The sequence below is a fragment of the Sturnira hondurensis genome, unplaced genomic scaffold (assembly GCF_014824575.4).
Source record: "Sturnira hondurensis isolate 20B ecotype Veracruz unplaced genomic scaffold, ASM1482457v3 Scaffold0006199, whole genome shotgun sequence".
In the NCBI taxonomy this organism is placed as follows: Eukaryota; Metazoa; Chordata; class Mammalia; order Chiroptera; family Phyllostomidae; genus Sturnira; species Sturnira hondurensis.
The window spans coordinates 259538-273256 of NW_028078830.1; the positions used below are offsets into that span (position 1 = coordinate 259538).

General features: G+C 43.9%; 1 protein-coding gene and 1 long non-coding RNA gene across 6 annotated transcripts in view; one reads left to right on the top strand and one right to left on the bottom strand.

Annotated features, from left to right (window-relative positions):
- LOC118988174 (zinc finger protein 883-like) overlaps positions 1-13719 on the bottom strand; it is a 309510-nt gene that overhangs the window by 225875 nt on the left and 69916 nt on the right. The window contains exon 1 of one of the 5 annotated variants that reach the window (XM_037047620.1): positions 603-906. The exons of the other annotated variants lie outside the window; for them this stretch is intronic. Coding sequence (XP_036903515.1) covers positions 603-782 — 180 coding nt within the window. The 5' untranslated portion in view covers positions 783-906. Of the gene's footprint in view, positions 1-602; positions 907-13719 lie in introns of those variants that run through there. 5 annotated transcript variants of the gene reach the window in all.
- On the top strand, positions 943-5096 carry LOC118988205 (uncharacterized). Its single transcript, XR_005066733.1, has 2 exons — positions 943-1112; positions 4837-5096. It is a non-coding gene; the product is annotated as an uncharacterized LOC118988205 (long non-coding RNA).

The following is a 13719-nucleotide window of genomic DNA, read 5'->3' on the forward strand; positions in this document are numbered from 1 at the left end:
ACAAGGACACCTCCCACCCAGAAGGCCCCCTCAGAATTTGCTACCACAAAGCTTGCAGACAAAGCCCCTACCCTGGGAAATACATAAAATCCCAAGAACTGAGTACTCGCTCCTCTCTCTGCAGTTGACCCGAGTCCACCAGCAGGCACACGTTTTGCTCTTGCTTTATTCTCACACTGATTTGTTACTCAAATTGACCGTAGGCCAGTCAAGGACAAGAAGGTTGTCTGACAAACCAAAGTTGCAGGAACGTGCCAGGACATGGGCAGTCCCCGGTGTGTTAGAGGTTCAGTAACAAAACCGCCGTCGGCCCCTCAGCCCGTCGCCCCCTCAGTCCATCGCCCACTCCCTGCGCCGGTCACAGCATGTGTCACCCACGAGCGTCTCAAGATCCACTGTACCGGGACCCGGGCTATAAGCCTGGGTGGGGTGAGGGGGGTGAGAGGGGTGAGGGGGGTGAGAGGGTGAGGGGAGTGAGGGAGTGAGGGGAGTGAGGGAGTGAGGGGGTGAGGGGGGTGAGAGGAGTGAGGGGGGTGAGGGGGTGAGAGGGGTGAGAGGGGGCGAGAGGGGTGAGGGGAGTGGGCCAGAGTAGGGGCACTCACCTCCGCCAGGCGCCTCAGGGACGCCGTAGCCATCGGACTCTGGGCGGGGAGCGGAGAGTCCAGAAGGCTGGCCTTGGTGCTGGGGTTCCTGTCCCGGCCCTGGCACCGCTCACCAGAGCCGCGCCGCTGGGCCTCACGCGTCCTGCGGTCACCGATACCCTCACGCCTCCTCCTTTTCATGTCGAGTCCACAAGATCCTGACCGCGCAATAACGAAATGAGCGAAGAGGAAATACCCGCCACTTGAAGGTACGGAAGTCCTGCCCCACAGTGGTGCCCAAACGGAAATGCGTTTCCTGAGGCTTTTTTTTTTGGGAGGGGGGGTCAGAATCGCAATATTCTACACCTGCCTTCTGGGTAGTGTAGTTCTTGCACTCCAAGGTTGGCGCCCTCCGTTTCCTCAGAGGACTCCAGCAGGGGATTTGCGGACAGACACCCCAACAAGCATGCCGGGTACGAGGGGCGCTCTATCAGGCCTCAGTGAATATCATTCCTTCATTTCTTGGGCGAGGTAGTGCCGCAGCCCGCTTGCAGCAAGGGTGGTCGCGAGGTGAGACGAGGGACTGAAAGAAAGGAGAGGACCAAATGCTCTGCTGGCAAATGGCAACTTTATTCAAGGAACTACTGTCTTATATACGAAACTGCAGTGGCCTGAAGCAAGGCCGCATGGAAATGGGAACAATGTTGTTTTTCAAAAGTTCGTACACTCCCTAGAGTTATCAAAAGGGCAAGATGTTCTCATATCCTTGGAACATTAGCCCGAAGATAATAGTGTCCTCATTACCATCATTTCCTTGGAACATGACGCATATGCCAAGATCTTGTTATTTCCTTCAAGGCTGAGAACGAGAAGGTCAGGAAAATGTTAAGATACCCGCCGGCTCCAGGGACCAGAAACTAAGTTCCCCCACCATTTTCACAGTGGAGGACTCTGTCCTTGATCCCCTGCGGCCTGGAGGGCTTCCACATCTCCCCCTTTTTTATTTTATATAACGCACTGACTCCACATTCTTCATCATGTTCAGCTTATGTTTTTTGAGGTCTACGTATAAGCCACCGATTTGTTTGAAAAAAAAAACGAATGATGCAAGGTATACATAACAAAAGCAGGATAACGAAGACACCAAAGCCTATCCAGTTATAAAGAAAATGTCCAAAAGAGGGAAACTGGATAGGGCAGATAAGAAATTTTGAGCATCTCGAGCAATATCTATATTTAAAGGAGGGGCATTTATCAAATCTTGAATCTCTTTATGTAACGTAATAAGGTCTAAGGATGAATTACAATTATGCCAAATTCCTAACAAATGGTTACGAATCTTTTCCCATGGAAACTTAGTTGAATTATAGGGAAAAGGGGTAACACATATATGGGAGAACATGAAATGACATTTTAAAGAAGATCGAACCTCAAGCGAATTTAACTCTTCTCCGACAATTCTAACAGTATCATACAAAGTATTCAATTTCTGTTCTATTTTTCGGTCCCAGTCTTCTTGGGTCTGGAAGGCAACAGAGACATTATGTGCTAGTTCGTTAACAAAGTCTGCTGTTTGTACACTTTCAGTCAAGGCGACAGCAGCGGTAGTCGCTGTCGCGATGAGGGCAATCAGGGCAGTAATTCCTGTAATAAGCATTCCTATAAATCTTTTTGAACGGGCTAAAATCAAATCATTAGTAGCCTTAATAATAGCATACCCTGGATCATTAAACCAGGGGATGGAAAGGTTAACAGGTACAAAGGTGAAGGCAGGTTGCTTTATGACAGCAAATGATGTAATGTTCATTGATGCGTTTAGACAATTAGTTAGGAAGCAGTTAAGACAACTCAAGTTATAAGTTTGATTATAGGTGATTTGAATATTCCCGGCTACAAAAGCATATGGATCAGGAACACAGGCAATAACTGAAACATTTTTCTGAGTCCCCGAAACATTCGGGGTGAACCCATTGAACATCTCTTTTAGCTACAGTGACATATTGAAGGGCTCCAAGGTGAACCCATTGAACATCTCTTTTAGCTACAGTGACATATTGAAGGGCACCAAGGTGAACCCATTGAACATCTCTTTTAGCTACAGTGACATATTGAAGGGCAGCAACCGCTTTCCATAACATATTTTGAAATGTACGGTTATTTCTAGTCCATATACCATACAGCAAGTTCATTGGTCTGAATGTTGCGGGGCGGTAATCACTCCAGTCACAAAGCCCTTGATCACAGATGGTATAGTTGAGATGGCACATTCTCCAAGCAGGTCCCAATTGACTTGGGGATGGTGTTTTCTGCTTGCACAATGGGATATCAGGTGGGGGATCTCCTGGTCCTACAATGGTAGTTGAAACGTTTCGTTGAAAGTATAGCAAGTCCACACCCCAGTGAGTCCCATTAGTGAAATTCCCATCCCAATCAGCATATCTAGAGATAAGAGTGCAGTTATTATTGTCTAATGAAAAACAGATGGGTAAAGTAGTAGATAATCCTGTGTAGTTATAAAGTATAGATATTGGGATAACATGTCCTATAGAAGGAGGTCCTAAAACTTTAGTATTGTTAACATAAACAGGGACAAGGTCATTATCGTTCCAGGTCACAGGATGCATCATGGGAGGATTAGGGACAAAAGCCCAATATTCTTCAGTCTTCACTTGAATCCTCAGCATCCACAAAAGGCTCAGCAAAATCGCCAGGCGTTGGAGTCTTCTCGGAGCTCGCTCCGGGTGGTTGAGGCGAGTGACTCTGGCTGTGGCTGCGGCTGTGGCTGTGACTGCGGCTCCTGCTCTGGCTGGGGCTGGGGCTGCGGCTCCGAGTCAGGCTGCGGCTGCCGGAAGGGCTGAGGGACCAGCTGCTGCTGCTGCGGCTGCGGCTGTGGTGCCCGGGGCCCCGGCCGCCCCTCCTGTACCAGTCCCCCGAGCGGGAGCGGCTCCTGCTTCTGCGCCGGGGCCCTACCCAGCACAGCGGGCTGGCCAGCGGGAGTAGCGGTGTCCATCTCTGGAGCCCCCACCTGAGTGCCGCCGACCACGGCTGCGGGACCTTGAATAGCGACGGGACCGGGACCGAGATCGAGACCAGGACCGGGAGCNCGGGGGGGGGGGGGGGGGGGGCCCCCGGGGCGATAGGCCCCCCCCCCCCCCCCCCCCCCCCCCCCGCCACGGCGGGAGCGGGAGCTGGAGCGGGAGCTGGAGGTCCTTGAGGCAGAGGAGGAGGAGGAGGAGCGACAAGAAAGGTCCTCTGCCGAACGAGTGGCTCGAAAACTGCCACGAGTCCCTCGTTCCCATTTTTCAAGCTCAGAATCTCCTCTAAGACAATCTCTCACTAATGTCCATAAAGAAAATGCATCAACAGGGGTTTTCTCTGGACCGTGAGCACGGTAGTGTTCACGAATACGTTCTCCTACCTTTTTCCAAATTTCCATATTGATGGTACCTTCTTCCGGGAACCAAGGGCACACTTGTTGAATAAAATCTACAAAACGATGTATTTGACCCTTGGAAGTGGCAATGCCTCGCCCCCTTAATAAGGAGCAAAGGACTTGTTCAAAAAGTCCCCGATCTGATGAGTGGGAAATCCCCATAATTATAGACTCTCCAACCCCGCTCCCTGCTACTTTTATATTTAACTTACCGGGCTCCCGTAGCAGCGGTCCTCTCGGGCTCCTCTATCCTCGCGATTAGGACTCTTCAGGTCCTCCAGAGACCTCCTGTTTCAGGTCCCTGTTCGGGCGCCACTCTGCTGCAGCCCGCTGCGGCAAGGGTGGTTGCGAGGTGAGGCGAGGGACTGAAAGAAAGGAGAGGACCAAATGCTCTGCTGGCAAATGGCAACTTTATTCAAGGAACAGCTGGCTTATATACGAAACTGCAGTGGCCTGAAGCAAGGCCGCAAGGAAATGGGAACAATGTTGTTTTTCAAAAGTTCGTACACTCCCTAGAGTTATCAAAAGGGCAAGATGTTCTCATATCCTTGGAACATTAGCCCAAGGATAATAGTGTCCTCATTACTATCATTTCCTTGGAACATGACGCAAATGCCAAGATCTTGTTATTTCCTTCAAGGCTGGGAACAAGATGATAAGAAGAAGGTCAGGAAAATGTCAAGACACCCGCCGGCTCCAGGGACCAGAAACCAAGTTCCTCCACCATTTTCACAGTGGAGGACTCTGTCCTTGATCCCCTGTGGCCTGGCGGGCTCCCACATCAGGCCTCAGTGAATATCATTCCTTCATTTCTTGGGCGAGGTAGTCTGCGGTGTGCTGGCACTTTTTTGCTTGTTTGTTTTGTTTTGTGTTTAGCTGCAGCTTTTGCCTACCTTTCTTCAACACCTGCCATTTCTCACCTCCAGGCATCCTCTCTTCTTCTTGATTCACGCCATCTGGCATATGCCTTCTCCGTGTAGAATGTGGTTGGGGGAGGTTGCTCCAGACCCTCACACTATCTATTCTGCCCTAGTTGTACTCACTTGGCAAAGTCAATGTAATAAAACATACATTAAGCCCTGGCTCGTATAGCTTAGTGGATTCATTACCGGCCTGTGAACCAAAGAGTTGGTGTCTCGATTCCCAATCAGGGCACATGACTAGGTTGCAGGCCCTGTCCCCAGGTGGGGGCGTGAGAGGCAACCACACATTGATGTTTCTCTCCCTCTTTCTCCCTCCCTTCCCCTCTGTCTAAAAATAAAATAAAATCTTTAAAAAATACACTTATCAGATGCTTAAGAGCATCTGATCCTGATGCAATCAGAAATCTAGCTCTTTTGCTGAGCAGTGTGACTACGAGACAAATTTGATAGAGACAACTTTAGCCTCTTGCTTAAATTATACATTTTTGAAAAAAATAAATGAGGTATATATTGAAGACCTCAAAGACATGCAATTACAGGAATTCAGTCCAGAAATTACATGTAGAGTTCCAGACAAACCAACTGAATATGACAGTCAAGGTAGTAACACTAATATGTTGATGCATATAGTAGTCTATTAAATATGCAATAGCACTATGTTGAAAATAACAAATGCCCTGGCTGGTATGGCTCAGTGGATTGAGTGCTGACCTGCAAACTAAAACATCACCTGTTCAATTCCCACTTAGGGCACATGCCTGGATTTCAGGCCAGTTCCCCAGTAGGGGGCGCATAAGAGGCAACTGCACATTGATGTTTCTCTCCCTCTCTTTCTCCCTCTGTTCCCCTCTCTAAAAATAAGTAAAGAAAATATTTTTAAAAAAGAAATAGCCCTGGCTGGTGTAGCTCAGTGGATTGAGTGTGGGCTGTGAACCAAAGGGTCACCAGTTTGATTCCCAGTCAGGGCACATGCCTGGGTTGCAGGCCAGTTCCCAGTGGGAGCCATGTAGGAGGCAACTACACATTGATGTTTCTCTAACTCTCTCCCTCCCTTTCCCTGTCTAAAAATAAATAAAATCTTTAAAAAGGAAATAACTATATATACCATAATTTAAAAATACTTCATTAAAAATGCAAAAAATCATGTAATCATTCAGCTACATACACTCTTTTTGCTTTCCTGTTAATGAAAATGCATTATCTATGAACCTCAATAAAGCACATCACAATAAAGAAGGGTATGCCCATGAAGATGGAAATTACAGTACAGGAAATGGAGTAGCCAAAGAATTTAAACACATGACCCAGGGACATGAACAATGGAGGGAGGATTGCCTGATGGAGTGGAGGGTGCTGGGTGGAGGGAGGCAAAAGGAGAAAATTAAGACAACTGTAATAGCATAATAACTAAAACATAATTAAAAAAAGAAAAAATTGACTAATGAATGCTTAAAAAGTGGAATAACAAATTGATGTTTCTCTTTCACTCTCTCCTTTCTTCATTTCTCTCTTCAAAATCAATAAATTTATAAAATAAAAATTAAAAAAAATTATAAGCCCTGGCTAGTGTAGCTCAGTGGATTGAGTGCAGGCTGTGAACCAAAGGGTCACTGGTTCAATTCCCAGTCAGGGCACATGCCTGGGTTTCAGGCCAGGTACTCGGTAGAGGGTGTGGAATAGGCAACCACACGTTAATGTTTCTCTCCCTCTCTTTCTCCTTCCCTTCCCTTTTCTAAAAATAAATAAATAAAATCTTTAAAAAAATAAAATTATAAGAAAGGCATGCCCAGATTGAAGACTCTGAGAAATTTTACCAGAGAAATAACCTAGTTACCCCATCATACACATGACAAATATATGACAAAAAGTAGGACAAAGCTTTGAAAATAAAAAGATGCATAATATAAACATAAATGAAAGCCTATTTTTGTAATTTAAATATTAGGAAAAATTAATTGATGATAAACTGGGAGAATTTGATTTTGACAAAGTTATTGGTATTTTTGTTAGTATGAAAATGGGATTGTAATTGTCATGATGAAATAGAACTGGTGAGTTACAGACATAGTAAAAATTTTATAGCTGAGATAATGATGAGTATGATATTCTTAATGCAATAACATTAGGAACACATTCAGGAATTATATTTAAGTAAGTGAAGAAGTACATATGTATAATAAAAGTCAACCTATGTTTAGCTCAGAATTCTTTTACATCATAACATGAAATACAATAAACAAGAAATAATGAGCTCCCATGGGCAGGCAGCTCAGGTGGTCAAATCATCAACACAACACACCAAGATTGTGGGTTTGATCCCTGGTCAGGGCACATGTAAGAATCTATCAGCCCTGGCTGGTGTGGCTCAGTGGGTTGAGCGCCAGCCTGCAAACAAACAGATCACCGCTTTGACTCCCACTCAGGGCACATGCCTGGGTTGCAGGTCAGGTCAGTTCCCTGATGGGGGAGGCACATGAGAGGCAAGCACACATTGATATTTCTCTCACTCTCTTTCCCTCACTTCCCCTCTGCTGAAATAAGTAAATGAAAATCTCTAAAAAAATAAATCAATGAATGCAGAAGTAGAACAACAAATCAATGTTTCTCTCCATCTCCCTTACTTCCTCTCTCTCTATAAAATCAATACATAAATTTAAAACAATATTATGAGTAAGCATGCATGAAATAAAAATTAAAAATCAATAGTAATTTTAAAGAATTTTTTCCTATTTAAAACTTTAAAGGATTTTTTCCTGTCTCTCAGATTGCAGTAGGTATTGAGGTCTCTGTCTCAACTCACCTTTCACCATCTGGACCAGTTGAGGAGTTTGTAGGTTATAGAGATTGCAAAGTTTGTGACACCCTTGATTCAAGACCACCTTTCAGGCTGCATGGGCTCCCTATGGGATTCCTGATCACTTTCAGGATATGCCCTGTCAGCCATTCAGCAAAGAAGATCCCAGATGACAAAGTCTGCAGACTGAACACATGCCACATACCAGAACACAAGGGACACACATTACCACACATCTCAGTTTAGTGGTAGAGAGAAGTATGCTTGTGTCTACAAGGAGAATGAAACTTCCTAGCTGGTGGACACAGCATTCATACAGGAGACCACCTACCAGCAAACCAGATGACATTTTCACAGCAGAATCTCACCCGGGACAAATACCCAAGGAAGGACACAGCTGAACCTGCAGATGCTGCCTCAGAGCACCAAGCACAGAGAGAGTGAATCCACATACCTGCGGAATAAATTTCAGAGTCAATTTGGAATAAGACTCATATGGGCCTGAATTTAAGAAAATCCATGAGACTCTGAAGTTTGTGGGAATTGGGAGCACACATGGAAATGGATGTTCCTCAGTTAATGGAGATGTTCTGCTTGTAAGTGTAACAGCCACAGGACACTCAGTGATATGTGGCCTTAGAATTCTATGATAAAGCTTTTGACAGCATCCCCACAAAAAAAAAATGACAAGCCCCTGCGGAGCACCATGAGCATCTTCCAAACACTCACAACCACAGAAGACCCTATCATGTAAAAGCTGGAAAATACCTTGGGAAATATGTTGTTGCCCACCAATGCCAGTATGGCCACACTAATGAGCTGTGTCCACTCTCTTAATTCCTGGGACACTGTTATCCAGAGAGTCTGGTCCAAAGTGTTTGATGAGAGGCATACTCTGACCTCCTGACAGTGAGTGAGAGGACCAAAGAGCATGTCAGGGTGAAGGCAATTTCTTCAATTTGCCCTGTAACCTGGCCATCTGTGCCATTAAGGGGCACATATGAGATCATGACCACTTAATATGGAAGTTCAGATTCACAAACAATAAAGACCCCCAAGTCAAAGGTGAATAGTTAAGCACTTTATTAAGTGAGACCAAAAGAAAAGCAAGAATCAAGAGCATCCATCATCAGACGGGAAATCACCTACACTCGAACACAGACACTGGGGAATCCCAAGAGGCAGCAGTGGTCTGGGTTTGTCTGGAAACAGTTCTGAGCGAAGCGTCCTTCCCTTGGGTGGGATGCCAAAGTCTCATTTTAAGGGCTATGATTAAATATGCTTTAGATAAATGTGGCTATGTGCCAAGGGTCTTCTGTGATTTTGACTAACTGTTCCCTCTGGGTGAAGTGCCAAGTCTCCCAAGGGAACAGCTAAAGATCAAAAGGTACTAATCTCCCAGGGAGAAGGGCCAGTTCTCTCTGGGAGACAGCACTATATTTTGCTTTTCCAATGAAGGTCACAGCTCAGGCATAAATGGAGAATTTTCAAAGCCCCTTTAACCCTTCACCATGGAGTCAAATTATGTCAACCACACCTTCCCTTAGACCTAAGTACCCTCTGAAGCTGATGAGATCATTAGTTAATGATTGTTGAAGAAATGAAACATGATATCGTGGCTTTCCTTCAATGCTTCTGAATTTATCAGCTCACAAATTATATTTTTCTCAGCTCACTAATTTTCCTCAAGTTCTCAGTAATGAAAAGGACCCACACTTTGTAGAAAGTAGAATCTCATGGTAGCCAAGTTTTGAGCAGAGCCATAGCTCAAGTTCATTCTCTCATACCTTAGAACTCAGTGTTCTTTATTTACTACCCTTTGAAACTTACATGTTCTCAGACTTCATAGAGCATTTTCTCTTCTGCTTTTTAAATAATGCTCATTTTATAATGCCATAGAGAATCACTAATTGATTGCCTCTCACATGCACCTTGACCAGGAATGGAATCTGAAACCTCAGTAAGTGCCCTGAGATTCTAACTTACAATATTTCATTTAGTAGGAAAATAGCAGCCCACCCCACAGAACCATAGGAGTCACAGCTAAGTGTGTGTGTGTGTTTAAAGATTCTATTTACTTATTTTGCGAGACGGGAAGGGAAAAAGAGATGGAGAGAAACATCAAGGTATAAAAGATACATCGATCAATTGCCTCTCACATGCCCCCAACCATGGACCTGGCCTGCGACTTAAGCATTTGCCCTGAACAGAAATGGAACCAGTGACCTGTTGGTTCACCGACCAGTGCTCAATCCAGGGAGCCACACCATCTGTGTGTGTGTGTGTGTGTGTGTGTGTTAAATGTTCCATGTAAAGGTAGTCTACTCTGAAGCCATCTTGGTAAATAACACCAACAGTGTAAAGTTATATAGAATTCCTTCAGGGTGATGCTAGGTTCCATCTGAAAAACATTTAAAATCTGCATGGAAACATAAACCATTATCTTCAAAGACCTTGGTCTATTTGAACTGATAATTATGTTGTAACCTTGAGTTCGCTATTAAAAGGTTCACCCAAGGGGAGTCATGGAGTTAATTTGGTTATTAATGATAGTTTACATATCCTATACACTATGTCTAAATTCAGTTATGGTTGTGTAGCACCCATTATCATGTGTAATCATTAAATGATTTAATATTCCCTTGGGGAAAAAAAAGAAAACACTGAAAGGCAGAGGGCTATATGAAAGGGAACCTAAAAAAAACTTCCACCATTTATTTATAAAATATTCTGTATTTATTTTTACCTGTTGAAACTTCAGTCACCTTCAAAGAACTCTTCCTTTGATGCAATACACCTGTCAAGATCTTTTCACTGCTTAAAGTTTTTGAACTCATTGATTTTGGTGGCTTTTAGTGCTTCTGCCATGTTTGTTGCTTGTCTTCCACCAAGGCCAAATGTTTCTCTTTGAGGACTTTTTTCATCTGGGGAGACAAAAACAAAAATAAGTCCCTCAGGGCGAGATTGGGTGAATAGGGAGGGCGGGGCATAGGAGCCATGCCATTTTTGGTCAAAAACTGCTGAACGCTCAGCACAGTGTGGGCAGGTGCACTCATAAATCACCCATCATAAAATGGGCAAAGGGGTCGAGTCTTCAAAGAAAAATACAATGAATATGAGGGCAAGGGTAAAAAAGGAAAAAATAAACAAATTGGACTATATCAAATTGAAAAGTTTCTTCACAGCTAAAGAAACAATCATCAAAATGAAAAAGGAACTGACTACATGGGAGAACATATTTGTAAATGGTACATCTGGAAAGGATTTGATCTCCAAAATATACAAAGAACTCATACAACTCTACACCAGAAAGACAAAGAACCCAATTTAAAAATGGGAAAATGACCTGAAAAGAAAATTCTTCAAGGAGGACATACAGATGGCCCAGAGACATATCTAAGGATGCTCAGAAACACTAGCCATCAGAGGGATGCAAATTAAAGCTGCAATGAGATGTCATCCCACACCTGTCATAACAGCCATCACTAATAAATCAACAAAGAACAACTGCTGGTGAGTGCTGGGGTCCAGCCTTGGCAGGTCTCAGGGTCCCCAAAGGATGGACAGCACAGGCAGCAAATGAAGAGTCAGACACCCGATTAGATGCCAGAGAACAGCCAGCCTCTGTGAGTCTGATCCAACTCAAAGAGTTTGATTTAAGCTTTATTTTTATAGAGATTGTTACATAACATTAAAGGAACAGGTGTATGGCATTATTAGTTAAGCAGAAAAAATCAATACAGAGGTAACTAGGAAAAGTACAGGAAATTCCATACATTCAGTTATGTTAAACAAAGGTTATTTTGACCAGGAGAGCCATTAATCAGACAATTAGAAATAGTTGTATGTACAGAGTTTTAAATGTCTTATTGATGAATAGATGTTTATTAAAGTTCTTAGAATTTGGCATGGGTCAAAAGGATACACTAGACTGCCCAGTGGTTATAGAAAATTTATTATAAGGCCTTTGTGGTATCTAACTTAACTGTCTTCTTGTCTAGAATTTTATTTTATGTACTTTGGACTCTAACTCTTTAGTAATTGTTTCTTTGTGCTCAGTTTGTAATAGTCAACCAGCTTCTCCTGCTTCTTTACCTGTCTAATTCCATTTAACATATATTCCTGTCCAATGTAGAGGAGGGGCTGTGACTTCATCAACTTTTAGACATTCAGGGGACTTTTAGACATTCCCCCCCCATTAGGGGGGGACTTTTGTTCTGTGGCCAAGAAATAATTTTGTACAACTTCATTGGAATTCTGCGGATCATTGGGCCTGAAACACAGGTGTCTAAAAATCCCACCACCTACTAATCTCAAAGACAAACATGCAGGGAGAGATAGACAGGAAATCCAGCCACAGCTGCCTCTGCTGTGCAGATGCATCTCATCTGTCCCGACTGTGTCAAGGGATGGGTGTTGGTCGGCTCCCGACATCTGACCTTCGTAAACATCAAAGAGTTCATGCTGGAGAAAGGCCTTATGAGTACAGTATATATAGAAAATCTTTTACCAGTAGTCAGAACCTCTGTGGTCATCACAGAGTTCACACTGGAGAAAGACCTTATGAATGTGGTGGATGTGGGAAATCTTTTACCTGTAACTCTCTACTCTGTTATCCTCAGAAAGTTCACAGTGGAGAGAGGCCATATGAGTGTGGTGAATGTGGGAAATCTTTTTCCATTAGCTCTGTTCTCCATTATCACCACAGAGTTCACCCTGGAGAAACTCCTTATGAGTGCAGGGAATGTGGGAAAAGTGGGAAAAGTTTTACCACTCACTCTCTTCTTCATATTCATCTGAGACTTCACCCTGGAGAAAGGCCATATGAATGCAGTGAATGTGGAAAATCTTTTACCAGGAACTTTGCCTTCCATGCTCATAAGAGAATTCACACTGCAGAAAAGCCTTATGCATGTGGTGAATGTGGAAAATCATTTAAATTGAATCACCACTATAATTCTCACCAGAGACTTCACACTGGAGAAAGGCCTTACGAATGCTATCAGTGTGGGAAATCTTTTACCCGTAGCTCTCTTCTTCACATTCATCAGAATTCACACAGCAGAAAGAACTCAAGAGTGCAGTGAATATAAGAAGTACTTTACAAAAAGCACCACCCCCTTATTAAACACCATTGAATTAATTCTGGAGAAAAGCCGTATCAGTGAACTTAATGTGGAAAAACTGATGTGCATAGCTCTGTGTTTTTCGTAATTGTAGTGTTCACATAGAATAAAGGTATTTTGGGTGCAATAAAACTGGGGTATCTTTAACATGAACTCTGCTGTCTGTTCTCAGAGACTTTACAAAGGAGGTAGGTAGCTTTATGAGTGCTCTTGTGGGAGCCCGCCAGGCCGCAGGGGACCAAGGACAGAGTCCTCCACTGTGAAAATGGTGAAGGAACTTAGTTTCTGGTCCCTGGAGCCGGCGGGTATCTTAACATTTTCCGGACCTTCTGGTTCTCAGCCTTGAAGGAAAGAACAAGATCTTGGCATATGCGTCATGTTCCAAGGAAATGATAGTAATGAAGACACTATTATCTTCAGGCTAATGTTCTCAGGATATGAGAACATCTTGCCCTTTTGATAACTCTAGGGTACGTACAAACTTTGAAAAGCAACATTGTCTCCAGTTCCTTGCGGTCTTGCTTTAGGCCACAGCAGTTTGCATATAAGCCAGCAGTTCCTTGAATAAAGTTGCCATTTGCCAGCAGAGCATTTGGTCCTCTCCTTTCTTTTAAGTCCCTCGCCTCACCTCGCGACCACCCTTGCTGCAGCGGGCTGCGGCACGCTCTGAGGACGGTAGGACATCTTTTTCCTGTAGCTGTCACCTCTGTTGTTGTCATCAGAGTCCACATGGCCTTAAGCCTATAGTTAATGTGGAGGTCTTCTTTTATATCAGTGATTTTCCTTATTATGAGAGAGTTTACACTGTAGATATACCATTTGAGTGCTGTGAATGTGGAAATTTAAGGGTCACCATTATTTT